Below are 25,645 nucleotides of genomic sequence, written 5' to 3' on the forward strand. Positions count from 1 at the left end.
TTTGTAATAATTATTGTTGGACACGTGGTGCGTGCCCTTCCTTAGCGAAGGCCATAGAATGACTTGGGCTGGAAGGGACCTTAAAGATCACCTGGTTCCCCCCCCCCCACCTTAGCAGACCCTCTGCTGTGATGTTGTTCTACGTTCCAGCACTTCTGGTTGGATCATTGAGCAATGTCTTGTAGGCAATTTTTGCAGATAACGATGAAGTTCTGCCCATGGCCGATCTTGTTCTGACGCTGATCAAATTAATTCTATATTGAGGAAAGCTCTTTATACACCAAAACCTCCTAAACTAAACAACAGCAACAACAAAAAGCACCCAAAAGCTTTTTAAGCTGTTTATGTAGCAGGACCCTGCACTGAGGCACTGTCCCAGGGCTACAAGCCTTGACCGGGAGGCACATGACTCTGTAAAAACAAACGTTTTACGAACAGCCAGTCAGACAGACATGTTCTTTAAAGCTAAAAGTTGTAGGAAGTGGTTGTGGAGAAAATATGGAAGTCTCTGTGCAGTAGTAGGAGAGGTAGTCACAGGAGACTTTCTAAATTAGCATCTGTGGGCACAAGTAACGAGGTACGCCTGAGTCAGGGATTAATCATTCTTCTGGGCTTGCTAGAAAGTGCAAAACACTTAAATCATCATATTGTCTTTGATGGCAGTCATCGTTTCTGGAACTGAAAGTGCTTTCACAAATGATCTCTGGAGTAATGGGGCACATCAGATAGCTGTCATGGAAAACTGACTTGCCAGATAGAGCCCAGCACAGGAGGGAAAACATGTCTAAAGAGGTCTGGCTCCCCTCGAGCGTCCGAGGAGGGAAGGAGCATCTGCAGCAAGGCCGATGAGCTTACCTGGTGTTCCCTGGGCGTGGGTGTGAGTGTAGCTGAGCGTGGTGGGCTCGCCAGGTGAGACACTGCAGCGGGAGAAGCGCTGCACGCAGCGGAGCCGAGCCCGCGGTAGGGATGGTGTGTGGGAAGAAAATCCTCCTCAAGGGGACGCGTGAAGCTTCCCACTTTGGGGATCAGATAGAACCAAGTATTTCAAAGGTATTATTAGCTCTCAAGAAAGCTTCAAGCTGTGCATGGAGTGAAAACACCTCGTTACGCTGCCGGGGGGATCTGGAGAACGCAGCTGGTGGTTGAGGGTCTTTGCTCTCCTGTTCAGGCACTTGTACACGAGCAAGCCCTGCCTGCTTCTGCCCTGCTGGCCCAAGTTCTTCAGACCTTTGCCCCGGCTGTGCCCTTGAGGCTGTGTACCAGCTAGTGTGGCATTTCTTCAGCAGGAGTACGTGGGGAGTAGCCGTGTTGCCTAAACAAGCAAGCATGCAGGCTCCAGTTGTTTAACTTGCACTCCTTCCAGTGACCACACGCGAAGAAACAGCAGCTCTATCTCCTGCAGGACTTGAATAGCTACGTGGCTTGGTAGGAATGCCTAACCCCAAATGGCTTTCATAGGTTAGCAGGGCAAAATAAGTCTTGCTGTTAGCCTAATTTGGGATATTGGAGGGCCAAGAACTGAAATAGCTGTGTTCTCATTCCTCTGCTACTCTGAAGTAGCCACTGCTTAGCTATCTGGGCTAGCCAGTGAGTCTTGCAGTGAAAACCAGTCCTGGCACACTCGGTTTTCATTTCTGCCAGCCGTAGCGAGCCTCTAGCTACGTGGCATTGGTCTCTGATGCTGTTGCAAAGAGTAGCAAAGAAACTGCTCAGGACTCTGGATCCCCAGCGTGGCTGCTGTCCTTGCCACGGAGCTCGTGCAGTGAGAGTGGAGGACACCAGAGGTGTGAACCCACAGCGTACCTGGTTCAGCAGAGCGCTGGTCAGCTCTCGGTGTGAGCGCAGTGTCCCTTACCCACAGCCGGAGTGCAGAACTGGGAAAGATCATATTTCTCTCTGCAGCAAATTCAGCAGAATTGGTTGCTGAGGGAAGAGTTGAAGAAGTCAGGCAAGTCCCATCAATGGGTCTCATTGTGCTCTTGCTAACAAGAGAGTGGCACAGCAGCCTGCTGTCAGGCTAGATGTACAAGGCCCATCTTATCTGCAGCTTGTAGTACCCCGCGCTAGATCTGAAACCCATTTGTGTTCTTTGTGTGGTAACAGCTTCCCAAACGCCCTCCCGGAGATAATCTGGCAAAGTGTCTGGGCCGAGCTTCCCACCAGAACACACCAGTTCCTCCTGTCTCCTGCTGCTTACCTCAGGCTAGAGAAATCAAAGGAAAACAGGGCTGACAGACCTGCCAGGGGGCAACCACTCCTGACTCCAAACGTGGGGTGTCCCAGGCTGCAGGGGCTGTGGTATCCCCACGTCTCCTTAGCCCATGTAAGATGCTGGAGGAGGAAGAAGCACACGGGCTTCCTCAGGACTTGCAGTCTCACAGATGCATGGGCACTGCTGCTGTGCTGCAGCAGGCAGTTTGGAAGCTGTCTTGTCACTTCTGAGAGCCTACATCTGGGAACAGTTTGGGGTTTGGGTTTGTTTTTTTAACATGGGCTCATCTGGCACTGATGCTGGGGGCTAGAGCTGAGAATTTCTGCCTGGAATAGGCTGTTAACCAAACGGTAGGACTAAAGGGTGAAGAAATTCTTCCAGAGGCGAAGAAAGACTTCCAGGTGAGTGCCCCCAAAATGATTGCAGCCTGGAGAGCCGTGGTGGAGCCTGAGGTTTTAAGTCACAGTAATTTGGTGGCACTGAAGGTGAGTGCCAGACCAGCTCAGCATAAAGCGTGCTTCTGCCTGGTATTGTTGAGGGCTCTCCGACTGCTCTGGGAAGGGCTGGGCGTGGGTCTGGTTAGGGCAGCACTAACTGTGTCTGTGGCTCTCTTTCAGCTGCTTTCTTCCAAGACTGCATATCCGAACAGGACCTGGATGAAATGAACATTGAAATCATTCGAAACACGCTCTACAAGGTAAATGAGACTGGGAAGGGACAGAGGTGTTAACTTCCCTAGTTAGTGTGACCACAGCTCTGCCCAGCCAGGAGCTCCAGCCGAGAGGCTGGCTTGCTTCAAATAGAGGGAAGAAGGTATTCTCCTCTTAGAATAGATGCAAAAATAAATTTGCTTCCTCTCTGTTTTCTTCCCGGGAGTGGTGATTGAGTGGATGTGCACAAGAACCAGTTACATCTGCTGGAAAGTAAAGACCATGCCCTTGGAGGGGCCTGGCACCCAAACACCCAGCATGGCAATCAGGGCACTGGAGCTAGGCTGAGTGATTTTTTTTTGGAGCTGTCAGCGTCAAGAGCTTGTGCATGAGATTTTGCAAAGGTCCTGCCTTTGAATAGACTTCCTCAGGTCCCAGGCAGGCAGGAGAAGGCTGCTGCTTACCCAGGTGAGTTTGGACATGAGGTTACTGCATTCAGAGTGGCTTGATCTTAAACTTGGCCGAAGCACTTCTGTGGACCTGGCTGTTCTGAGCTCTTTCAGAAGAGTCTCCAGCAATCTCCTCAAGCCTTCAGTGGCTGTGGCAGGGATTAGATGCTCTTGGTGGAGCAGCACAGACAAAAGTAAAGCTGGGGTGGAGGAATCGGGCAGGCTGGGGAGAGCGTTGGCACAGGGACGTGGAGGGGCTACGGCACCTCCTGGTCCTGAGCCTGCACGGGAAGCTGTCAGCTCCTCTGCTGGCCCCGTCTGGTTTTAGCTGGCAGTGTAAAAGCGTGTGTTTGTGTGCAGGCTGTGGCTATCTCTTCATCTCGACTCTCTGGAGTACGGGTGGGATGCAGATTGTATCTGCCAACCTTGCTTTGACCGGTCACGGCCAGCTAGCAGTCACTGTGACCTCTGCTTCCTAAGGAAGCCCTGACCCGTTTGGAGAGGTGGAGAACAGGTCAGGCGTGAAGGGAAGAAGGTGAAGGGAGGGGAGAAGCTGCTGCCTTTTGGCAGTCATGCCCAGCTGCGTGTGGCCTCTGGCGTGTACCGATCTTTTGCTATAATGGGGGAAGGTATGCCGGCACGCATAAATACCTGCACCCTCGCAGTGTGCAGAGCTCCTTATGGAGCCGGGGAGAGGCAGGGAGCAGGGCGAGCACAGAGCAAACAGGCTGGCGGGTGCCCTCTCCTTGGCTCCCAGCTGCCACGTCCTTTCCATCTCCTTTCTGAGGCTGCTACTCCTTTGCTTTCTGCTTTTCCTAGCCCTAAACTGAAGTGTCGCTGCCTGGTACCTCTCAGCGTGTGCTGGGACTGGATCTTCCTAACGAGCAGCCCCCGGGGAGAGCAGGGGCAGGCTGCTTGCTCTGTCAGCAATAAATCACGGGGATGCAGGGGTGGAAGAGGTGACTGCAGCTTACAGGTGCTCACTGGCAGCCTCAGGGTCTGGAAAATGGATAACACAATGCAAATGGTCTTTGTGGGCAGATTAGGGAAGTAAAATCAGGTCTGATGTCTCTGGAGCTGCTCTGAAGAGCACAGCAGATGGGTGCCTGGGACAGATGCTCATGGCCACCCAGACCTACTGGAGGCACTTCTTGAAGGAATGGACAAGCACACAGACGAGGTTTGAGGAGGATTCATAGGGGAAAAGCAATTACAAATGTTTCTTTCTGAAAGCTCTTAAGTAAGCAGTGGCAACTGAGGAGGTTCTTCAATATGTTTACGATGAGGAGCGGAAGATAAAAGCGGCCAGCTCTTCGAGTAGAAGGAGGTCAGCAGTGGAGGCATGCCAGCATCGTAATCTTTGCTGCTTACTCCTTCTTTTCCGTGTCTTTATTGGATATTTGAAACGAAGCTGGCTGGCTGCTAGCCTTTGCTGGCAGCCTGCCTGTAGGAACCTGCCGAAGGAGCTTTGTGGCTGGACAGTAACGCACAGCAGACACATCAGTGGGGATAAATGTGGAGTGTTACACGGGAGAGGCAAGGAGGGAATCCTCATCCCACTTGTAGAGTGAGGTTTCCTTCTTCCCTGCTACCACTAAATGAACCCTTGGGTTGTGACCGACCTCATTGTGTCTCTGTCTAAGGCAGTCTGTTCTTAACAGTAGGACAGGGGAGAACTGCACAAACATCACCGTGCTGCTGTGTACATCTGTAGTGCATTTGTCCTGTGCATTTCCTGGTCTGTTCCTCTCCTCTCTCATCTCAAAATATGAAGAGCTGAACAGAAGTTGCTGAGAGAGACATAATAAAGGTTTGGGTACAATGACTTCTGTATGGGAAACTACAAAAAAGGTTTGGGTTCCTCAGCTGGAAGGGGAGTGAATCATGATGAAAATTGTGGATGATGTGGAAAGAGTCACCATGGACAGCCCAGCCACAGATCTCCCTTCAGTCTGGATGTGAAAGACAAACAAGACTAACAGGAGGCAGAGGGTAATTGAGTGGTGTCATGGAAATAAAAGACTTCTGAAGACTATTAAGTGCAAGCACACCGCTATTTCTGCGATATGGTTTTCTGGACAGCGGAGAGTTTCCTGTAAATTGATGTCAGCTGTGGAGGGGTCCGCAGGGGAGGGTACCCACGCAGCTTCCCTGCAGCCCGTGTCTCCATGATGCCTGTGATGCTGGATTCTCACTCAGTGCTGGGTATCTGAGTTCACCCATTTTTGCTTCTAAGGCCTAAAGCTTGCTTGTGAGCTCTGGGAAGGGCAGAGCTGGGATTGAACCTTTTGTCCAGCATCCTTTGTCTGTGGACCTCAAGCAAAGTTCAATATCTGTGCCCTTGTTCCTGTGATAGCTCTGCAGGGTGATGCTCTGTGCTTGCCTTTCCTCACAGCAGAGGTGCTCCAGCCCCTTGATCATCTTTGCGCGCACACTGCTGGCTCATGTTGAGGTTTTTGTCCACCAGAACCCCCAAGTCCTTCTCTGCAGGGCTGCCCTCAATGAGTTCTTCTCCCAGCCTGTCCTCATGTCTGGGATTGCCCTGGTCCAGGTGCAGCACCTTGCACTTGGCCTTGTTGAACCTCATTAGGTTCATGTGGGCCCAATTCTCCAGCTTGTCCTGGTCCTTTTCGATGCCATCCCTTATTCTGGTGTACCGACTGCACCACTCAGCTGGGTGTCACCTGCAAACTTGCTGAGGGTGCACTCGATCCCACTGTCTGTGTCATTGCTAAAGCTATTAAACAGTACGAGTCCTAGGACAGACCCCTGAGGGACACCACTTGTCACCAGCCTCCACTTGGACACGGAGCCATTGACCGCCACTCTCTGGGTGTGACCATCGAGCCAGCTCCTTGCCCACTGAGTGGTCCACCCATCAAATCCATCACTCCACTTGGGAGACCAGCGTGTCATGTGGGACCGTGTCAAAGGCCTAGCAGAAGTGCAGGTAGGTGGCATTGGTCGTTCTTCCTTTGCCAACCGATGCACTCACTCCATCACAGAAGGCACCAGGTTCCCTGGTGGATCCCTGCACATCCGTGCTGCAGCCCTGGCCGCGTGTCCCTGTCATTCCTCTGCGTGTGCATTTCCTTCTTGTGCCTCAGTTTGACCAGCAGGTCCTTGCTCAGCCATCCCGGTTGTCTGCCCTCCCTGATTGCTTTTTTATAGGAGGAATGGCGAGTCCTTGCACTCTAAGGAAAACATCCTTCAAGAGCTGCCAGCTCTGCTCAGCTCCTTTGTCCCTAAGGACTGCGTTCCAGGGGATGTCATCTACTAGCTCTTAAAATAGCTTGAAGTTTGCTCTTCGGAAGTTCAGGGCCCTGACTTTGCCCTTTGCCAGGCCTTTATTCCTCGAGATCACAAACTCAACCAGGGCGTTGTCGCTGCAGCCCAGACTGCCTCCGGTCTTGACCTCTTTTAATGAGCTCTTTGGAGCTGGTGAACACCAGGTCCGTAACACTTCCCCTCTGCTCGCTCTGTGTAACGCTGGACCAAGCAGTTATCCTCAGTGTTCTCTAGGAATTTTGTTTGCTTACAGCCTGCTGTGTCGTTTTCCAAGCTGACAATCCAGATGGTAAAAGTTATCAGGAGGAGAGCGTGCAAGCACGACACTTCTTGCAGCCGAAGCCCAAATGCCTCATCCACAGGTGCTCCTTGAACCTGTGGTAGACCCCAACCACAACCTGTCCTTTATCGGTCTTTAACCCTCACCCACAAGCTCCCAACCTGTCCGTGGCTGTTTCTCCACAATCAGTTCCCTTCCCTGCCTATCCCTGCTGAAGGGTTTCTGGCCCTCCGTTCCAGCGCTCCAGTTGTGGGATCCATCCCACCACGTGTCCGTGACAGCAGTCAGGTCATGTTTGTCTCGCTGCACCATGGTTTCCAGCTCCTCCTGCTCGTTTCCCATGCTGCGTGCGTTGGTGTGGAGGCCCTTCAGCTGGGCTGCTGCTCATATCACATTGCTGTGATGAGCAGTGCTCACCCAGCAGTGCCCTTGTGACACCCGTGTGGTGTCAACTATTTGCCAAACACAGTAATCCAGGTGCTTTTCTGGAGCCGAGGGTGTCCAGCACACGCCTTTGTGGTCCATCTTATGACGAGGCAGAGGTTTGTGATGTCTCAGCATCGTTGCTTTGCCATTCCTTTTATGTGATCCCGCTCGCAGCTCTGTGCAGGGAGGTGTTTTAGCACATGATGGTTTCTTCTGAGAAAGTTTTTGCTGAACGGCACTTTCAGCCGTGCTCTGCCTCCACGGCTCCCCGTGGGAGATGGAGTCATCTTCCAGCTGGATTATGGTACATCTCCACAAAGGATTACGTTTCCTGGAGGCAGCCTGGCTGTGCCTAGCCTCGTATGATTTCTGCAGTGCTCCAGTTGGGATGGAGACCAAGCGGCTGCAGTGTGAAAAGAGAATTACAGAGGATGGCTGGTTTCCTTCACAGATGTCCTGTCTCATCTCGACTCCGCTTACACAGGGCTACTTTCTGAGCTTAGGTCTTGCAGCTATAGTTGTGTGGCTTGGCATGCTTGGAGAGGCCAGAGCGGGGTCAGGAAACCATGTGAAACTTCAGCGAATGCTTTGGAGTTAGACCACTCAAAGGAGCAAAATAGGCTTTAACCTTCTTGCCTGGGGTTCTGCCTGCTCTAAGCTCATCCAGTCACTTGAGCAAACCAAACCACAGCCCTTCATGTCTCCGGCTCCTGGGGAAGCACTGTCCCTCGTGTGGGCTTGGTGTCCAAGTTCACACGGGGTGAGAGAGGCTGTGCTGTGCTATAAAGTGTCTGGGAGCATCCCTGCTCGCCTTCTGCCCCCTCCTGAGTGGTCCTGTGGGGCAGTAAAGGAAGCTGGGTAGAAGAGCACTCGTTTCTCTCTCTTGCAGGCATACCTGGAGTCCTTCTACAAGTTCTGCAAGGCACTTGGAGGTACTACAGCAGACGCCATGTGTCCAATCCTGGAGGTAGGTCTGGAAACTCCTGTGGTGATACTCAGCGCTCCACCCATATTTCAGGTGCTCGGGATATTGTTCAGCATCCCAGTGCAGCCTGACCTAGGAAAACAATGTCTGCACATGGCTTTGGGCAGGTTTGGTTGCCTGCTCCTGATTTTGCCAGATGCTGGCCCATGTGTTGCCTTCATGGCAGCCTCTTCATCCACCCAACAAGCAGGAGAGCAACCAGAACTAGTCTCTGAGATCCATCTGCGTGCCAGAGCTGGCTGTTGGATGTGCAGGGCTCAGGGGCAGCAGGGAACCACTCCTGGAGCTGGGCAGGGTGCTGCTCAGTGTCTTGGCTTGTGCCTGAGGTGGGGATTTCCTCACCTGAGTGGATTTCCTCCCCAGGCAGCACCTCGTGGTCCTGCAGGTGGCCCCCCCCTGCTGTGTGTGTCCCAGGCACCGAGCTTGTGCCGCCCTCTGATGCGGCTCCGTTCAGAGCAGCACCGTTACCCACCAACCTCTGTCAAAGCCCCTGCAGCCCGAGGTGAAACTCTCTTCTCCCGCAGTTCGAAGCTGACCGCAGGGCCTTCATTATCACCATCAACTCGTTCGGCACGGAGCTGTCCAAGGAGGACCGGGCGAAGCTGTTCCCGCACTGCGGCAAGCTCTACCCCGAGGGGCTGGCTCAGCTGGCCAGAGCAGATGACTACGAACAAGTCAAAAACGTTGCTGACTACTACCCCGTGAGTGCTTTGGGGGACTGGAGCAAGGACCTGCTCTGCCTCAGAGCTTCTCAGGGGCTTGGGGAGAGTGTGGATGGGCAGCTTAGGGTGGGGGCTGCCTGTTCTCTGTTATTTGGGGTCGGAGAGCTCGGTGTCCCCTTGCTGAAGCAGCGTGTGCCAGTGTTTGTGGGTGCAGGGGCATGGCCTAAACACACTGATCTGTACGTGGAAGGGATGTGCCTGGTGTATCCTGCCTGCAGGCACCACACCACGAACACTGCACGTTTCAGAGGAGGGGCAGGATCCCTGGCTGGACCTGTGATGCTCACAGATAAAAGATTCTCTGCTCTTCTGGGCGTTGTCTTCAGCAGGTCCCCAGGTGGGGTGTGTGCAGGGCAGCCTCGCAGCATCCTGTGTGCTCGTGTGCTCTCAGGGCAGATGACTTTTGGCTTCTCTGTCCTCTGCTGATGATGTAGTGGCTGGGGGTCTGATGTACGGGGCCCAGGCATGCTGCTGAGGGTACTGGAATCGGGTACATCCTCTCGTGATGTCTTCCTGCAGGAGTACAAGCTGCTGTTTGAAGGGGCTGGCAGCAACCCTGGAGACAAGACCCTTGAAGACAGGTTCTTTGAGCATGAGGTGAGTGAGCCCTGAGACACCGCTCGACAAGCGTGGCTGCCTGGGCCTCCTCCAAAGCTCAGGGCAGCAGCAGGGTTGTCTGCCTGATGCTGCCAAGCATCAGTGCTGCAGATCAGCAGAGTTTGGGGAGGGAAGAGGATGCTCTCCCTGTACTCCAGGGAGGGAATGGTGCTCAGTACTGATGGCTGTGGGGGCCCACGTTGTCACCCAGACAGCTTAGAGCAGTGTAGAAGGCAGGTTTGGGGCTGCCGATGGATGTTTGGCCCACCGAGAGCAAGAGCAGAGTAATTATGTGGGAAAGGAGGATTCTGGCAGCACGTGAGGGTGTAAATCCTTCCCTCTTGAAGTGCCAGAGCCTGTCCTCTGTGAGCCAGGAGCCCCCAGCCTGCTGGGGAAGTCGCAGGACCTCCAAGCTGCTCCATCCTTGCCTGGGCTGCCTCCTCCAGCAGAGGACAGCCTGGCAGAGGTGGACGAGTGATGTCCTCCTCCGGGCTTTCCCCAGGTGAAGCTGAACAAGCTGGCGTTCCTCAACCAGTTCCACTTCGGAGTCTTCTACGCCTTCGTGAAGCTGAAGGAGCAGGAGTGCCGCAACATCGTGTGGATCGCAGAGTGCATCGCCCAGCGGCACAGGACCAAGATCGACAACTACATTCCCATCTTCTAACCCTGCCCTGCTCCTGCCCGACCCTCCCACCCCTGGAGTCCAGAGGGACCCCTGTCTATCTTCTGCGTGCCCCCCGAGTTACCCCTTGCCCAGACTCCAGGGATGTCCCACCTGTCGAACTGGCTCGGATGGGGAAACTGTACAGTCGCTAGTTAAATTATTCACAAGCTGAAGTTTGAGTTGTGTGTGCAGTGAGGGGTCCAGAGGGGCCGGTGGCTCAGGCTTGGCCCTGTGCAGCGGGAGGGACGCCTCCTGTCGTGTGTCTCGTAGTAGCCGTGTTCCTGTACTAACCTGCTGTATGTGCTTCTGCTCGCAGAGCAAGCACCAGCCGGGGCTTGCTGCCTCCAAGTGGTTCCCACCGCTGCAGAGGAGCGCGTCAGGGTCTGCCACGGCCAGGAGTCCTCGCTGTCAGCGCTCCGAGCACGCCTCCTCCTCAGCGTTGTCCCCGTGAGATTTAGTTGGAGTGTGATTTGTAGCGTAGCCAATGCTGCTGTGTAATCCCCGCATCCCTCGTAGCGAACCCCGAGGTGGGACAGGCTGAGCAGCCCTGGCCAGGGCTGGGACGGAGCCTGTGGGAACGTGAGGGCAGAGCCAGAGCATGTGTGGAGCGCGCTCCTCCCGGCTCCAGCAGCATCTGCACTAAGGGCTAGCGTCCTCAAAAGCTGCTCTCTTCGGTCGCTGGAGCTTGAAAGGGCTCCGTAAGCCGCCTGAGCTCCTTCCTCCCCTGCGAACCCCGTGGCTTGGAGCTGTGTCTGGCACAAGGTGCAAGGCTCTGGGCTGTGCGGGTGCTGCTGCGACACGGGAGAGCCCCTGCCCTGCTCCGGGTGGCTGCATGGATGTATGGCACGCCTGGGGCCGGGGCAGAGCCACCCCCTGTCTGCCTCGGGGTTGGCCTGGGGGCTGCAGAGGGGCTTGGATGGGGAGTTCCCGATGGGTGCTCCCGTCCATCCTGCCTGGCAGCAGCGGCTCTGTCCCAGCTTGTGCCGTGGTCACCTCTGCAGTGTTTGTTACCCTGTGACCCCCCTCCTCTCCACACCAATAAATATCTGCCTACTGCACCGCGCTCTCCCTGCTTTCTCCAGCGCCTCCTCGCTCGTCCCCAGGGCCCCGTGCTGGCGGGGTGCTTCTCCTGGCTGCCCCGGGGCTGGCTGGGGGTGCCCCTTCTGGGCAGGGCACCCCCAAACGCAGAAGGAGACTGCGAGAGCCCAGTGGCTTATCAAGAAGAGATTTATTTAAAAAGTGACAATCACGTAGTTCATCTGGTGAAGAGCTCTGCAGTGCCCGCAGCCTCCTGCTCTCGCTGGGAGCTCGTGGAGTGTGAAACCAACCGCGGGGAGGCAGGGCTGGCACGGCAGCACCCGCAGCGCCCCGCGCCCGACCCAGCTGCGGGGTGGTGGAGACGGAGGCAGCTCCGGCAGCGGTTGGGGAGCTGCCACGGAGCTGAGAAGTGCCCCAGGTACGTCCCAGCGCCTGGTGCGGAGATGCAGAGTCAGGCAAGAGTGGCCCCGTCGCAGGATGCACGGTTAGAAAAAATACAAAAACAAACAAACAAACAAAAAAAACCAAAGTCTCTAGAAAAACGTTGATTCTCGCACGATAGAAAATAGATCTGCATCTGCCTGATTTGGGAAAGCGATTTGGTTTTAGGTCTAGTGCTGATTGTTCCCCCCCCCGCCGTGGTGCACGAGGGCGGCGATGCCGGCGGCTGCGCACGCGCTCGGGGGCTGCTGTGCCTGGCGATCCCAGGAGAAGGCTCCCTCCTGCCCCGCGACCGCATGCGGGCCGAGGTCAGGCCTCCTTCGCCGCCGTGTGTTGCTCCGGCCGCAGCGCTCGGGGCAGCTTGGGGTTGATGAACAATCCTTTGAGGAACAAGTCTCGGACGAAATAGGGCAGGTAGCGGTGTATGAAATACATCAGCCCAAGGCCCTGCCCTGGGTAGTAGCGCACGGCGGGGTTGGCAGCCAGGAGCCCGTCCGTGATGCTGTTCACCACCGCGCTGAGGTCCTCCACGGCCACCTTCATGAACTGGATGAACTGCCGGTTGATCTCCTCCACGTAGTCCTCGCCGTAGGCCTGCAGCAGCTCCTGGGGCAGCCGGGCCACCAGCTGCTGCTTCTGCAGGTTCCAGAAGGCGGGGTCGCACGTTCCTGCAGGGATGTGAGCCCCACACCGTGAGCTGGGCGCCCCCGTCCTGCCCTGCCCCGTGGTGCCCGAGCTCATGCGGCTGTGTCCAAAAAACCTCTCCAAAACCCCGGTGGAGATCTGCCACGGGGTGGGCGCTCAAAGACCGTGGAGAGGCGGTGGCTGGAGATGGTGCTCACCACGTTCAACCATCCCAGAGGTAAAGGAGCAGGCGGCAGGGCCTGATCCTGACCGAGCCTCCCACAGGTACCAGCACCCACACACCCCAGAGGACTCAGCCCTGAACCCATTTGGCCCCGTTCCCCAGGGTGGTGGCCGGGGATGCCCCCCCTGCGCTCACAGCACCCTGCAGCTGCTGCTTCCCTGCTGCCTTGGGTCCCTCCCCGGGGCTCCGGGTCCGCCTGCTGGGTGCCTCTCACCTGTTTTGAAGTACCCGGGCAGGATGAGGCTGACTTTGACGCCCCAGGGCTGGAGCTCGCTGCGGAAGGTGTCCATCAGCAGGCTGAGGGCAGCCTTCGACGCCCCGTAGGCTGCCAGGCAGGGGAACGGGAGGTCACCTTGGAGGAGAGAAAGGACAAACCCATGGCTCCCACGCAGCTCCACGCAGAAAATACCCCTAAGGGCTGCACACCCACCCTCTGGGCAAAGGTTTGGGCTACCAAAAGCCCAGCTGCTCACCCGCCGGGCTGCTGACGGTGACGATGCGGCCGCCGGCGGAGCGGAGCAGGGGCAGCAGCCCCTTGGTGAGCTCCAGCGAGCCGAAGAAGTTCACCTCCATGCAGGTGCGGAAGTTGCCCAGCGGCGAGAGCTCCGCATCCGCGATGATATCGTTGAAGCCGGCGTTGTTCACCAAACCCCAGAGACCTGGGGGAAGGGGGACGCTCAAAAAAGTGGCCCAGGTGGGAACCCTGCCCCCTCGGAGCCACGGGGTGCTTTGGGACAGAGCCTTTAGCGTGGCTGCAGCCAAGGATGCAGCCCGTGGGTGGGCACCACCACGCTGCACACAAGCAGAGGTCCCAGGGGGGGGCTGTACACGGTACCGGGGGTGCCACGGGCTCCCACCTGAGCTGTTGGTGTGAGCCTGGACGTGCTGCAGGACGCGCTGGATGTCCTCGGGCTTGGTCAGGTCCATCTGCAGCAGCGTCAGCCTGGGCGAGCAGCTCTTCTGCAGCTCCTGGGCGCCGGGGCTCCGTGGATCCAGCACGCTGGCGAACACGCGGAAGCCCAAAGCATCCAGGTGGCGCGCCGTCGCCTGCCCGAAGCCGGAGTCACAGCCTGCAAGAGCCAACAGGAGCCTCGTGGTGGCCGGCGACAGCCACCAGACGCGTGCCCCCTGTCCCCGACGCCCCCAGCCCCAGGGTCCCCAGCACCCGCTGGGGACGTGACCTTGTCCTGGGGCACCCGCAGGTCACGAAGCTGCTGTTTTCTCTCTCTCGCATGGGAGGAAGAAAACACTCCCTTATCGGCAAACCCATCGCCCCGAGCGCGCCGCTGATGCGAGGAGCTGATAAAACCGCGGAGGGCAGGCTCGGCACCCGCGGGCACAGCGAGGCACCGGCCTGGTGGGCTCTGAACCGGCACCAGTGCACATCCCAGAGCCCTGTGGGGAGCCAGGGGACCCACCAAACGCCCCCCTCTGGGTACAGCATCCCAAAGACCCCCTCCACCAGCCACTGCTAGACACTGGCACAAGCCCAGGTGAGAGATGCTGCAGCTCCCCGAACACGTTCAGCCTCCTGAAAACAGTGCCAAAAACACAGCAGCACGTGGCGGGGAAAGGGGGGGGGGAAGAAAAAGCGATTCTGGTCCTCTCCTGCCACCTTCAAGCCCCGGGGGAGCATCCCCGTGGGACGTCCCTCGTGTCCTCGGCCGGAGCAGAGCCACAGCTCCAGGGCTGTGCTGCCGGCGGGGAGATGGGTGCTGCGGAGATGGAAACAAACAGCCGGCCCGGTACAGCGTGTTCCCGGGGCTGATGGCAGTGCTGATAGCTCCCCGCGCCGCCCCAGCTGCCTGACCGCATTAACCATTAACAGGGGGAGCGCTGCCAGGCCAGCCCCATCGCCTGCACCCTCCCGCGGGGCCCCAGAGGGTGCCCTGGCACCCTTGGGTGCTCCCTGGGGGCACCCGTGACCTGCACGGGGCAGGACGAAGGGACAGCTGGTGACCTGCACGGAGGGGGGGGGAGCGAGTGGGGTTAACGCAGCCAGCCCTGATTTTAAATTAAAAATTAAAAAGTAATTGAAAAAGAAAAGGCACGGGGCCATATCCTTCACCTGGAGCCAGCGTGCAGCTGCATCGCCCCCAGCCAGGAACAGGGCGCTGCCTGCTCCAGCGCCGGGGCAGCCCGATAAGCTGTGCTGGGCTCGGTGTCCACGGCCAGGTCCCCATCTCCCATCGACTTTATTGCTGCGTCATAAACCCATAAAGGAGCCTGGCCGGCCGCCAGCGCGATAACACGCCCCGGAGCCGGCCGCCGCGGTGCTCAGCGGGTGGGAAGGGGCCGGAGGTGCATTTCGCCTTGCCCAACAGGGCAGGAGAAAACGGCAATAAAGATAAAGTTGGAAAATAAAAGCGCACGCAGCCGTGTCCCCAGGGCTCCCCGCTGCCTTCCCCGGGGACACGAAAGCTCCCGGTCACAGCACAAAGTGGCACCCCCTTGGCTGCACGCCAGATCCTCAGAACACCTGAAAACACCCCAAAAAAAAAAACAAACACAGGGAGACCAAATAAATAATTAAATAAATAAATCCCCAAAGGCTGGCAAGGGAGGCTGCAGCGGGAGCCGGGCTTGTTTTGGCCCAGGCTGCTGAGAAGGGAGAAAGCGCGGCCGGGCAGCGCTGGGAGCAATTGCTGGGAGGGTTTGTGGTGCCTCGGAGGCTGGTTTCGGAAGTTTTAATTTATTCCCTCGGTCTCTCACACACACACACACACAAAGTCTGCTCGGGGCTGGCGGGAGGAGGGCGGCGATGCTCTGGTGTTATTTAAGGTCTCAGGCGGTGGCCGGCCGAGGAGGTTAACGCGCTGCCGGGCTTCCCGGGAGGGGAGACATGGGAAAACACAGCCGTGGCAAAAATTCAGCGTGAGAAAAGGCAAATAAAGGCCGGACCGGGGGAGGGAGGCTGCTGGGACTGGTCTCAGGAGCAAAGCAAAAGGGGTGCCGAATTCACCCCCAAAAGCACCGGTGCTGCTGCCCGACCTGTTTCCAGCACCCGTGCACCCCGCGATGCCCCCGAGCGCGGGGCTGGGCACGGAGCGAGGAGCAAACCCCGGGACCGCAGCCGCTGCGCCCCTCCGGGGAGCGCTGGAGCCGGCCAGTCTGAGCCGAGGCGCTGGGCACACGTCCTTTGGAGGATGCTGCATCACGAGGAGGCCGCAGAAGCCAGCTCTCCCCCGTCCCAGCCCCGGCTCTGCCAAATGGTTTTGCTTCGAGCGGCGAGGGGCTGCCGGCGGAGCTGCCCCCCTCCCCGGCCCTCCCACGCTGTGGCCCCGAGCCAGCGGCAATCCAGCGCCTGCCTCGGAGCAGGGGCCGAGCGGAGACGAAGCCCGGGTTGCAAAATCAGGCTGCAGACGGGGATGGGAGCCTGCCCCGGGGGCTCTGCAGGAGGTTCGGCCAGATCCTGCGGCGCATTTGGGCACTGAGCACCAGCTTCGGGGGTGGCGAAGAGGATGAGGAGGGAGATGAGCACTGCCTGCATCGTGTGCTCAGTGCTCTGCGTGCTCAGCACCTCGCATGCGCGGCGCATTGCACGCTCGTCACTTGGCGTGCTCGTCACACTGCATGCTCTTTGCACAGCCCGCTCATCATATTTTTTGTGCTCGTCATATTTTGTGCTCATCACGGTGCGCGCTCATCGCGTTGCATGTTCACCACATCGCAGGCTCTTCACGTTTGCCTACTCGGCACATTTCAGGCTCGGTGCAGTGCATGCTCACCGCACCGCATGCTCAGTGCTCCTCGCACTGCCTCTGCCCAGCCCCAGGGATGCTCCTCACCAGCACAAGCAAAAGACTCTGCAGGTGCTGAGCACCCAGCCACCGCTCTCCTGTTCTGGTCCAGGCACGTTTTTTTGGGGGGGTGCTTAACCAGGCTATGCAGTGTGCTCACGTTTTGCTGTCTCAGGTCTCCTCCCGCAGCCGGCACCGGGGCCGGACACGTGCTCAAGGCGCCCGCCGCAGTTTTGCTGAGCAGATCTGAGCCAGGAGACAAGGCGGCTACCAGCCGGTAGCTGTCAAACCACAACCCCCCCGTGCCCACCGCCGACACGGGACGTGACGCAGGGCTGCTGGAGTGGGGGTGGCTTCCCCCCAGCCGCGTGTCCTCATCCCCACGGGGTCACATCTCAGAGCCCGGGGGTGTGCGTGGGACCTGCTCTCCCCACAGCCACCCCACAGCATCCCCAGGGACCCCGCTGGGTAGGGGATGCCCCTGGGCTTGAGCATCCCCCAAAGCACCAGCACTGCTCCCAAGGTGCCTGAACCTCTTCCAAGCTGAAAGAAGTGGAAAATCCCAGAGGGTGCAAAGCAAAAGCTCCTCCTGCGCCCTGTGGTCGCGGAGTCTCGTGCGAGCAAAGCCCAGGGCGAGGACAGCGCCGGCCCCAAGGACACCATCAGCCGGAGGGGGGCCGGGCGCCGCGGCCAAGCGGATTAGCACGCTGAGCTGCTTGTTTCCAGAGGCTCAAGCGCAAATCCTGCCTGGGATGCCAAGCTAAACAAGGCTGACATTTTGCTCGGAGGTGCTCCGTACGCTGCCGGGGCTGAGCCTGGCACGGGGATGGAAGGAAGCCCCCGGTCCCAGCCAAGGCGGTGACCTTCCCCTGCCCCACAAAAAAAAAAACCTTGCAGAGGAGGGAGCCCCGCAGCCAGAGCAGGACACGGTGGTGGCACAGAGGGGACGGGTGCTGCAGGTGGTGATGCTGGACAGATGCAGACAGAACATGGGTGTCAGTGGCAAAGGGGCTGGGGGGGGTCATGCTGAGCTTGTCCTTGAGGGTCTCAAGGGATGTGGGGCCACATTGCTCAGCAGAGGGAATCGGGATTGGGATGGAGAGGAGGAGGAGGGAGAATGCAGCAAGAAACAGCATCAACAGGTGGGGAACATCCACAGCACAAAGACGGAGGAGCCGGACATCCCCGCTGCCCCGGGCAGGGGACACGGGCACCCCGAGGGGCGCACGGGGTGGGCAGGAGGAAGAAGCGAAGACAAAAGCCCGTGTGTCTGGGGCAGGGCCCCGCGGCCAACACCTCCCGGATGCCGAGCGCGTTTGGAGAGGGGAGCGATAAACGGGTGATGTCAGCCCGTGCCGAGAGGGAACAAATTCTTGGCAGGGCCACGTCGAGGGAGGGGACCGGAGCAGCACCTGTGCCCGCAGCAGCTGAGCCGCCGCAGCCGCCCCGGCCTCTCCATCCCCTTCCCCGTCACCAGGAAACCGTGCCCTGGGTGGCTTCGTGCCATGGGGTCCCCCGGGAGCAGCCCCTGTGCCCCAGGGTGGCAGGAGGTGGTGGGGAGTGGTGGAAGGTGGCAGCAGCCCAGCCCACACTGCTTGTCCCCAGTGCGTGGGTTGGGGATGCAAGGAATGCCCTGGGAGAGGTCTTTTGGGGTGAGCAGTGTCCCAGCCCCAAATTCCTGGTGAGGGGACGGGAATGGGACAGCAAGTGACACCCCCCATGCATGGGTGGGTGCCCCTGACACATCCGCAGTGGTGTGTCCTCTACTGGGACCCTGAGCCCATGGTGGGGCTCGTGGACCAGGGGAGCTGGGGAGCAGCCCCATGCCCCATCCCTCCATTGTTTTTTAAGTCTGACCACGAAGATCCTTTAAATTAAACGTCTGGATTTTAATAGGATTAATTTGAAATTGGACCCTGGCTCACGTTTGCCCCGATCCCAGCCCTTACAGGAAAAGGATGCTGTTGGCTGGCTGCTCTTGGTCCTCATGGGACAAAACATCCATGGGACACATCATCCATGGGACACATCATCCATGGGATGGATTATCCATGGGATGCACCATCCCTGTGACACATTATCCATGGGACGCACCACCCATACATCCCCCAAAAAGCCACAAGAGAACAAAAAAAAGAGCTCCAAGGGGCTCTCTGGGACCTGTTGCCCCCGAGCAGGGGCTGGGGAACAAGGCTGCCGGCTGCGGCAGGGCTGGAGCAGCCAGATGGTATGAATTACAAAGGATCAGCCGAGTGTTTATGGAGCATTATGTGCCGTAACCTCCGCCTGGGAGGATATGTTTCACTTAACAAACCAAAGAGAAGCGGGGGAAAATCTGATTTTCTGCCTTGACAACCAGCGGCAGCCGGGCGCGGCGGTGAAGATGGAGAGGAGCCCTGGAGGATGCGCGAGCAGGGCTCCCGAATTAAAGCCCATTTTGCAGCAGCAGGTATCGGCTCCAGTGCGTCAGTACTGGGGGCTCAACGTCACCAGAGGAGGTGTGAGATAAATCAGCGTGGGGAGATATCAGGCACCAAAAAGCCACCAGTTGCCTGCCCCCAGTCCCAAAAGCTGGGCACCACGGGTTGCAAACGAGGGGTGATGGAGTGATGAGCTCCACTCACGGCAGAGCAGCCAGGACAGGGACGAGCCCGAGCACCTTGTGCTGAGGGAGACCAGTGCTTGGTGCGATGCTCAAGGACTGGGTTGACCCGGCCACTTGCACAGAGCCTCACAGCACGCTGCAAGCTTGCTTGCCACCCAGATCTGCCGAGCTCAGCCCAAATATTGCATCAACGGGCTCAGCAGATGCTTGTGCAAAAGCACCAGGGTCTTCCTCAGAGGCAGGAGCAATGGGTGGAGGACGTCCCAGGAGACAACCCGACCCGGCACCATGAGCTGCTGGTGAGGAACAGCAAGGGACCTGCAGGGTGCGTGCCCCCAGTGCCAAGGCCAGACCTCGGTGCTCTGCTGCTGCACCGGGGCTGAAGGGAGGCTCAGCAAACCACGGCAGTGGAGGAAGTGCCTCTTCTGAGCAGGAGCTATTGCAGAGAGTTGGGGTTTCACAGAAAGCGTGTGCCGAGAATTTCCTAGAAGCGGCACATCGCCGAGAGGCACCGGCCCCCCACGGGCTGGGATTTGCGCACCCCCCTGTGCCCGCTCCCCTCGGCTGCTGCAGGAACCAGGCGGGGATGAGCGAGGTGGTGACAGATCCGAGTGCAAACACCGCCCGGGCGATGGCACAGCGTGTTCCTTTCGAAGCTAATGTGGAATTTATGTCCCCCCAAGAAGAGGAAGTTGTGAAGAGCCTCAGCGATAACCGGGTGAATAATCACCTTCGGGCGGAACGCGGCGAACCAGGGACGCGGCGCTGCCGAGACACGAGGGCGATCCATCAGCGGGAGCTGTCGCTGGGAAGGACGCAGGGCCAGCAGCAGGGACACGTCGAGGGACAGCAGAGCCCGCACCGAAGGCAACCCAGCCTCCCACAGCACGGGGAGGCCAGGACACGGGGTGGGATCCAGGCTGGAGAGCCAGGAATCCCCACCAGCCATGACCACAATGAGCTAGAGCCACGGCCGCGCTAAACTAAAGCTTTGAACTAAAAGCGGGGGGATTTAGATTAGATGTTAGGAGAAAATCCTCCACTCTGAGGGTGGTGAGGCCCTGGCACAGGCTGCCCAGAGAAGCTGGGGAGGTCCCATCCCTGGCAGTGCTCACTGGATGGGGATTTGGGCAGCCTGCTGGGGTGGGGGTGTCCCTGCCCATGGCAGGGGGTGGCACTGGGTGGGCGCTGAGGGCCCCCCCAAGCCAACCGTGCTGTGGCTCAGTTGGCTTTGGATGGTTTGAAGCAGCTCAGAGCTGGCATTGCTTGTGACGGTACAGTAAAGCCAGGCTGGTTTTGATGGAGCTGTGTCAGTGTTGGGGTGTCTTGGAGATGGAACGCTGTAGGGAGCAGCTCCCAGCAGCTCGTCAGAGGCAGAGCTCAAGTGCCACAAGCCAATTTTGGTGCCTTGCCCCCAAAACACATGGAGAGCACCTCTGAGCACACGGTCACAGAGAAGGATGGTGCACAGGGCAGCACCCATGCACACATCTGCTTGGGACCAGCTGCTAAAGGCATAGCACAGTGTCCCAGCTGACACAGGGACAAATCACCATGGGATGGCCACGCACCAGGTTACAGGGCTTGTCCCCACCTGGGAACTGGGACCTGGGGAGGGAGCAACCACGGGTCACGGTGCCTTTGGGAAAGGATGCGAGAAATGGATGCGTGGCATGTCAAAGCGAAGCCCCAGCACTGGAGAGGAGGAATCGGAGAGGGATCACAGGTCTCCCCAAGGGTGTTTGAGGTAGAAGCTGATTGCCACCAGCAGAAGAAAGAAAGAAAGAAGCCACTGGGGCTGGCACCTCTTCCCCGGGCAGCCACCAGCCTGTCCCTCCTCAGCATCCCCAGCTGCCCGGGCAGCTCCCACCATCTGGCTCTGGGGGGTCGGCGGCGCAGCGAGGGGGCCGCGTGGCAGCAAAGCCTGTAAAGCCGAAAAGTGCTTCTCAAGATTACAGCCAAATCCAGGGACGGCACCATGTGCGACAGGAAAGCCAGCCCCGACCAAGAAAGTTGATAAAAGGCTGGGGCTTGGCAGCCCTCCAGGGAACAAGGAAGCGGGAGTGATACGATGCACGTGGAGGCACGCATGGGCTGGGGGGAAAGAACAGGGGCTGGAGGCTGCAGCAGGCGGGGAGAACAGGAGAAGGAGACAGCAGGCACACTTCTGGCAAGAGTCAAGGAAAACAGCCCCAAACTGTGCCTACAGCCTGACCGCAAAGGTCCCTGACGCTTCCCACCCCGCGGGAGCTCAGATTGCGATCTCAGGCTGGATACCAAGGGGTGAAAAGGGGGAGAGCGCAAGGGGTGAAAGCCCTACAACCCTCCAGCATGGACCACGGGAGATTATGAGAAGGTAAATGGCTCGCCAGCCTGCAGCATCACCCCACCGAGCGGGAGGTGAGCCCCATGGGGGCAGCCCGGCTGCCCTGTAAGGCCCTGTAAGCAGAACCGCGGCTCGGGGCGAGCCAGCGGGTAACACAACCCGGGGTCTCGGCGCAGATGTGCTGCTCGTTGGCCTAGAGGGCAGCAACTGCCTACACTTCCCCGCTTCCGAGGCACTCGGCACCATCTGACATTCTCATTTCTGCAGAGAAGCCTCTGCCTGGCTGCTCTCATGTCCCGGCGTAACCCTGAGCGCTGAGCAAGCCCGCCTGGGTCTCGCCACCAGCTCCGTCCTCCTGCAGCGTGCAGCTTCGCTGTGCTTCTCCTCCTAATTAGCTGTGCTCATCGCTTTTTGGTGACACACACACACGCGCGGTGCCCAGCGGGTCTGTGTCATTAGAGGGCTCTGAGAGGGCTCCTTTCATGGATTGGTGAGAAAAAGCTGAGCGCACGCACCGAAATGTTTGCGGTGGGCTGGGGAAGATCGCTGGCTTTGAAGCTTATCAAGGGGAAGAAGAATCCTAAAGCCTTGGAGAACTGCTGACAGAGTGAGGCGAGAGCTTCAGCGCTGCAAAGAGAAGCAGAAAAGGCAGGTTTCCTGCTCCGCTCCCAGCAAAACAACCTGATGCTTCTACCCCTGACCAGAGTTAAGTGCTGCTTTTATTTTTGATTTTTTTTTTTTTTTTTTAATGCAAAAGATTGCTCATGCACCAGGGCTGGGGTGTTTGGTTTGGGTCTTGTCCCCCCCTCCCCTTACCCCAGCTTGCAGGAATAGCTGTCCTTGCTGTTAATTTTTAATAGACCCTGGAAAACCAGGGCAGTTGCAGGGAGTGATCTGATTTGCAGCCAGCTGCTGACGGGGATCCCGGGCACCCAGGGGCTGGCACGGCCACCGCAGGCTGCAGGAGGCTCAGCACAGCCCGGGACGGAGCTTTGCTCATCTCACCACCAGCCTTCATGAGCTGCTCGCTGCGTCCTGGACTCTTCTAGGGGCTGGACATGCTGCGTCCAGCACTTGGGAGCAATGGAAAGCACGAGCCGGAGGCATGGAGCAACCTGCTGCTGGGACAGCCCCGTTTAACCCAATTATCCCCACGGTGCTGGGTGCTCAGCACCAGCACACGCTGCCCTGCAGAGCCAGAGGGACAGAATTCATCCCCAGCAGCTGGGGTGCCCAGGGACCCGGCTCCAACAACTGCTCCCCAGCACGTGCACAAAGTGCTGAACAGCTCCAAAGTCTTCACCCCATCACCCACTGAAGAATTGGGCTTAGGACAGCACCCAGAGCCCAGAGGGTCGGGGTGGGAGCGATGCTGCTGCTCTCACAAGGACAGCGGTTCACCTTCACAGCCGAGCAGCGAGAGCCCGGACATCTGGATTGAATCAGGCCGTCCTGCTGCACTCACCAGATGCTTCAACATCTGTTGAGTCCATGGGAAACGCCGAAGCGCCGCTCGGCTACGATCAAGTTGCAAAACCGCTGCTAACCTTGAATACGATCTGAAGCTCTGACCCATTTCGGATTGTTAATGGGGCATGCGATTGTAACCAGAGAGCCTCACCAGGAAAAACGAGTTTCCCCTGCAGCGGGGAAGGAGGAGGAACGATGCTCCCGACCCAGACCTGCCGCGCTCCCAGCCAGCCCGCTGGCTGCCCCTGCTCACCCAGGTGCTTCGCCTGGAGCTGGGGCAATCCATGCACACCCGCTGGCCCCGCGGGCTGGTGGGCACCAGGGAGGAGCAGGGATGCGAGGGGCCCAAACCACCCAAATAACCAAATAACCCCCCCAGCCACCAGCTGAGTACTCTGTGTTATTTTGGAGCTGCTCACTTCATCACAATCTGAGCAAAGATTCACTCCTTTCAGCTCCTCATCCAAGTGTAAGGATCAACAGACACCTTGCTGCACAGCTCCAAACACTGAAATCCACTTTTCTTGGGCTGTTTTGATGGAATCCCTGAATTTTAGACATCCCCTAGGGCCAGAAAGGACCAAAGGATGATCTGGGCTCATAACCGAGCCACGCCAGGTAGAGGGAGCGTGAGCCCTTGCTTGGAGTTGTGCTGCAGCTCCCCCTGCTCAGGTGCTGGACCAGGGGAGGCCAAGCCATGGATGTTCACCTCCATGGTGGTTACGTGGAGCCAGAGCATCAGATGCTGACTCCCAGCCTGTCCCAGGAAGGTCCCGCTCCATTTTTCAAGCAGCACAGAGAGCAAAGAGCTCCACAGCTGCTGCCTCTGCCCAGCATCCCCAGGCACCCAGCCCCACTCCCCTCCCTCCGAGGGGTTTTGCTTCCCGCAGGCAGGAGGAGGACGGACAGACTGCCGCTCTCACAGGGCAGCCGGCAGCCCAGCCTGCCCGGAGGAGCAGGATTAATCCTCAGAAAGCACCGGGCTAATTGGCATGCAAATGCTTGGGGGGCTGATGCTGCCCCAGCCCTTCGCATCCGCGCCGTCGCAGGCACCTGCCGGAGCAGCGGCAAGGAAACGCCGACCCGGCCAGCTGCGCCTCCAACCTGTAAAACCACAAAGTATTTACAGCCCAGAGCAAACACGGCGGAGCCACAGAGGTGTCACTTCAGCACACCGGGGCAAGAACACCTTGTTCCAGCCACTGACTCACCCATTACACGGGCGATGCCAGGCCCAGGGCTGGCTTGACCCGGTGTGCCAGCAGCCAGGTGAGCCACGGGGCACCGGCCAGCGGGGACTGCTGTGTGTGGCCGTCACGCACGCATCCTCTCCAGGCAGCCCTGCCTTGCACTGCCTTGCACTCATTCAGTCATTCATTCATCCGCTGCCCCGCTCCTCGGAGGCCTCCCCGTGCTCCCATGAGCTGCTTCTCTTCCCACCTGCCCGCGGAGCCCTTCAGGCTGGTGCTCCCCATCACAAGCCAGGGATGCTTGTTCCCTTCTACAGCTCCTGGTGTGAGCTGGGGGCTCTCCGAGCCCTGCACTCCCACGGGGGTGCCCACCTGCACCCCTCTGTGCCCCACGGGGCTCTGGCTGCCCTTGCTGTGCCATGCACATGGCCAGGAGGAAGGAGAGGGGACACGAGGTGCTTGCAAACGGGGACACCCCAAAGAAATACAGCCAGGATGAAGGCGTTGAGCTGGGAGTGCACGATATCTCTGCATCCGAGGAGGCGTGCAGGGGCTGAGCAGCACATCCTGGGGACAGGGAAACTGCAGAGAAGGGGGCACAGCCTCGGCCACCCCCAGCAGCTCCTGGAGAGGGCAGAGAAGGGGAGAGGGGACCCCGGCTGGACCGGACGCGGTGCGAGCGGCTCCCCGGGGGAGGAAGAGGAGGAGGCAGCCCCGAGGCGAGCCGTCACCCCCAGCATCGCGCAGCTCCGGGGGAACCCCCCCCAGGCACTCACTCACTCACCTGTCACCAGCACGGCTCTGCCCGCCACCGGCAGCAACCTGCGCGGCGGGGCCCGGCGGAGCAGCAAGCAGGCGGCGGCGGCGGCCAAGGCGAGCCCCAGGGGCAGGGGCAGGCAGGCTCGGCACAGGCTCTGCAGGGCTGCCAGCAGCGCCAGCGGCACCAGCAGCGCCCGGCCCAGCACCACGTCCCTCCGGGCCGCCCGCAGCACCAGGCTGCCGCCCAGCGCCGCCCAGAGCGCGCCGTACGCCCAGCGCTCCGCTCGCTCCATCCGCCCCCCGAGCAACCCCCGACGCCGCCGGCAGCCCCCCGAGCACCGGCACCGGCACCGGGAGCGCCGCCCGGCCGCGTGCGGCCGCCGCCCCGCCGGTTATAAACGCCCGGAGCGGGGCGGAGCTGCCGCCGCCTCGCCAATGGGAGAAGTTGGCCGGGACGGAGCGGGGACACCGGGGGGGACGGCGGGGCTCGGAGCGGAGCGGATGGGATCGGCTTGGGGTTGGTTCTGCGCTGCTCGGCTCGCTTCTGTGCGCCCCGGCTCGGTCCCGTCCATTCCCACTCCTTCCCATCCCATCCCATCCCGTCCCATCCCATCCCATCCCGTCCCACTCCTTCCCATCCCATCCCATCCCGTCCCATCCCATCCCATCCCGTCCCACTCCTTCCCATCCCATCCCATCCCATCCCAGCACGGTTTAGCTCGCTTCGGCTCGGCTTGGCACGGCACAGGTGCAGCTCAGTTTGGCTCACTTCGGCACGGCACGGCTCGGCTCGGCGTGGCACAGCACGGCTCGGTGCCCGCCTTGCAGCAGCACCGGTGGTGCCAACCCCATTACCTGTCCCTGTCACCACCCCCTGTCCCCACAACGGGCACCTCCAGCACGCGGTGCCACCAGCACCCGTGTCAATCTGTGCC

At 59.1% G+C, this 25,645-nt stretch overlaps 2 protein-coding genes across 2 annotated transcripts in view; one reads left to right on the forward strand and one right to left on the reverse strand.

The window, feature by feature from the left end:
* Positions 1 to 11,331, forward strand: part of ATP6V0D1 (ATPase H+ transporting V0 subunit d1) — a 33,367-nt gene extending 22,036 nt beyond the window's left edge. The window contains exons 4-8 of the mRNA XM_082769999.1: positions 2,830 to 2,909; positions 8,195 to 8,272; positions 8,815 to 8,991; positions 9,532 to 9,609; positions 10,112 to 11,331. Of these exons, the coding sequence (XP_082626125.1) occupies positions 2,830 to 2,909; positions 8,195 to 8,272; positions 8,815 to 8,991; positions 9,532 to 9,609; positions 10,112 to 10,273 (575 nt within the window). The 3' untranslated portion in view covers positions 10,274 to 11,331. The remainder of the gene's footprint in view (positions 1 to 2,829; positions 2,910 to 8,194; positions 8,273 to 8,814; positions 8,992 to 9,531; positions 9,610 to 10,111) is intronic.
* Positions 11,332 to 11,481: 150 nt separating this feature from the next.
* Positions 11,482 to 25,060, reverse strand: HSD11B2 (hydroxysteroid 11-beta dehydrogenase 2). Its single transcript, XM_082769998.1, has 5 exons — positions 24,736 to 25,060; positions 13,478 to 13,690; positions 13,094 to 13,279; positions 12,835 to 12,972; positions 11,482 to 12,420 (listed from the first exon to the last, which is right to left on the reverse strand). The coding sequence occupies exons 1-5, from the start codon at positions 25,001 to 25,003 to the stop codon at positions 12,062 to 12,064; spliced, it is 1,164 nt and encodes a 387-aa protein (XP_082626124.1). The 5' UTR covers positions 25,004 to 25,060; the 3' UTR covers positions 11,482 to 12,061.
* Between the last annotated feature and the right edge of the window lie 585 nt (positions 25,061 to 25,645).

The sequence above is a fragment of the Aythya marila genome (assembly GCF_965140915.1).
Source record: "Aythya marila genome assembly, chromosome: 12".
Lineage (NCBI taxonomy): Eukaryota > Metazoa > Chordata > Aves > Anseriformes > Anatidae > Aythya > Aythya marila.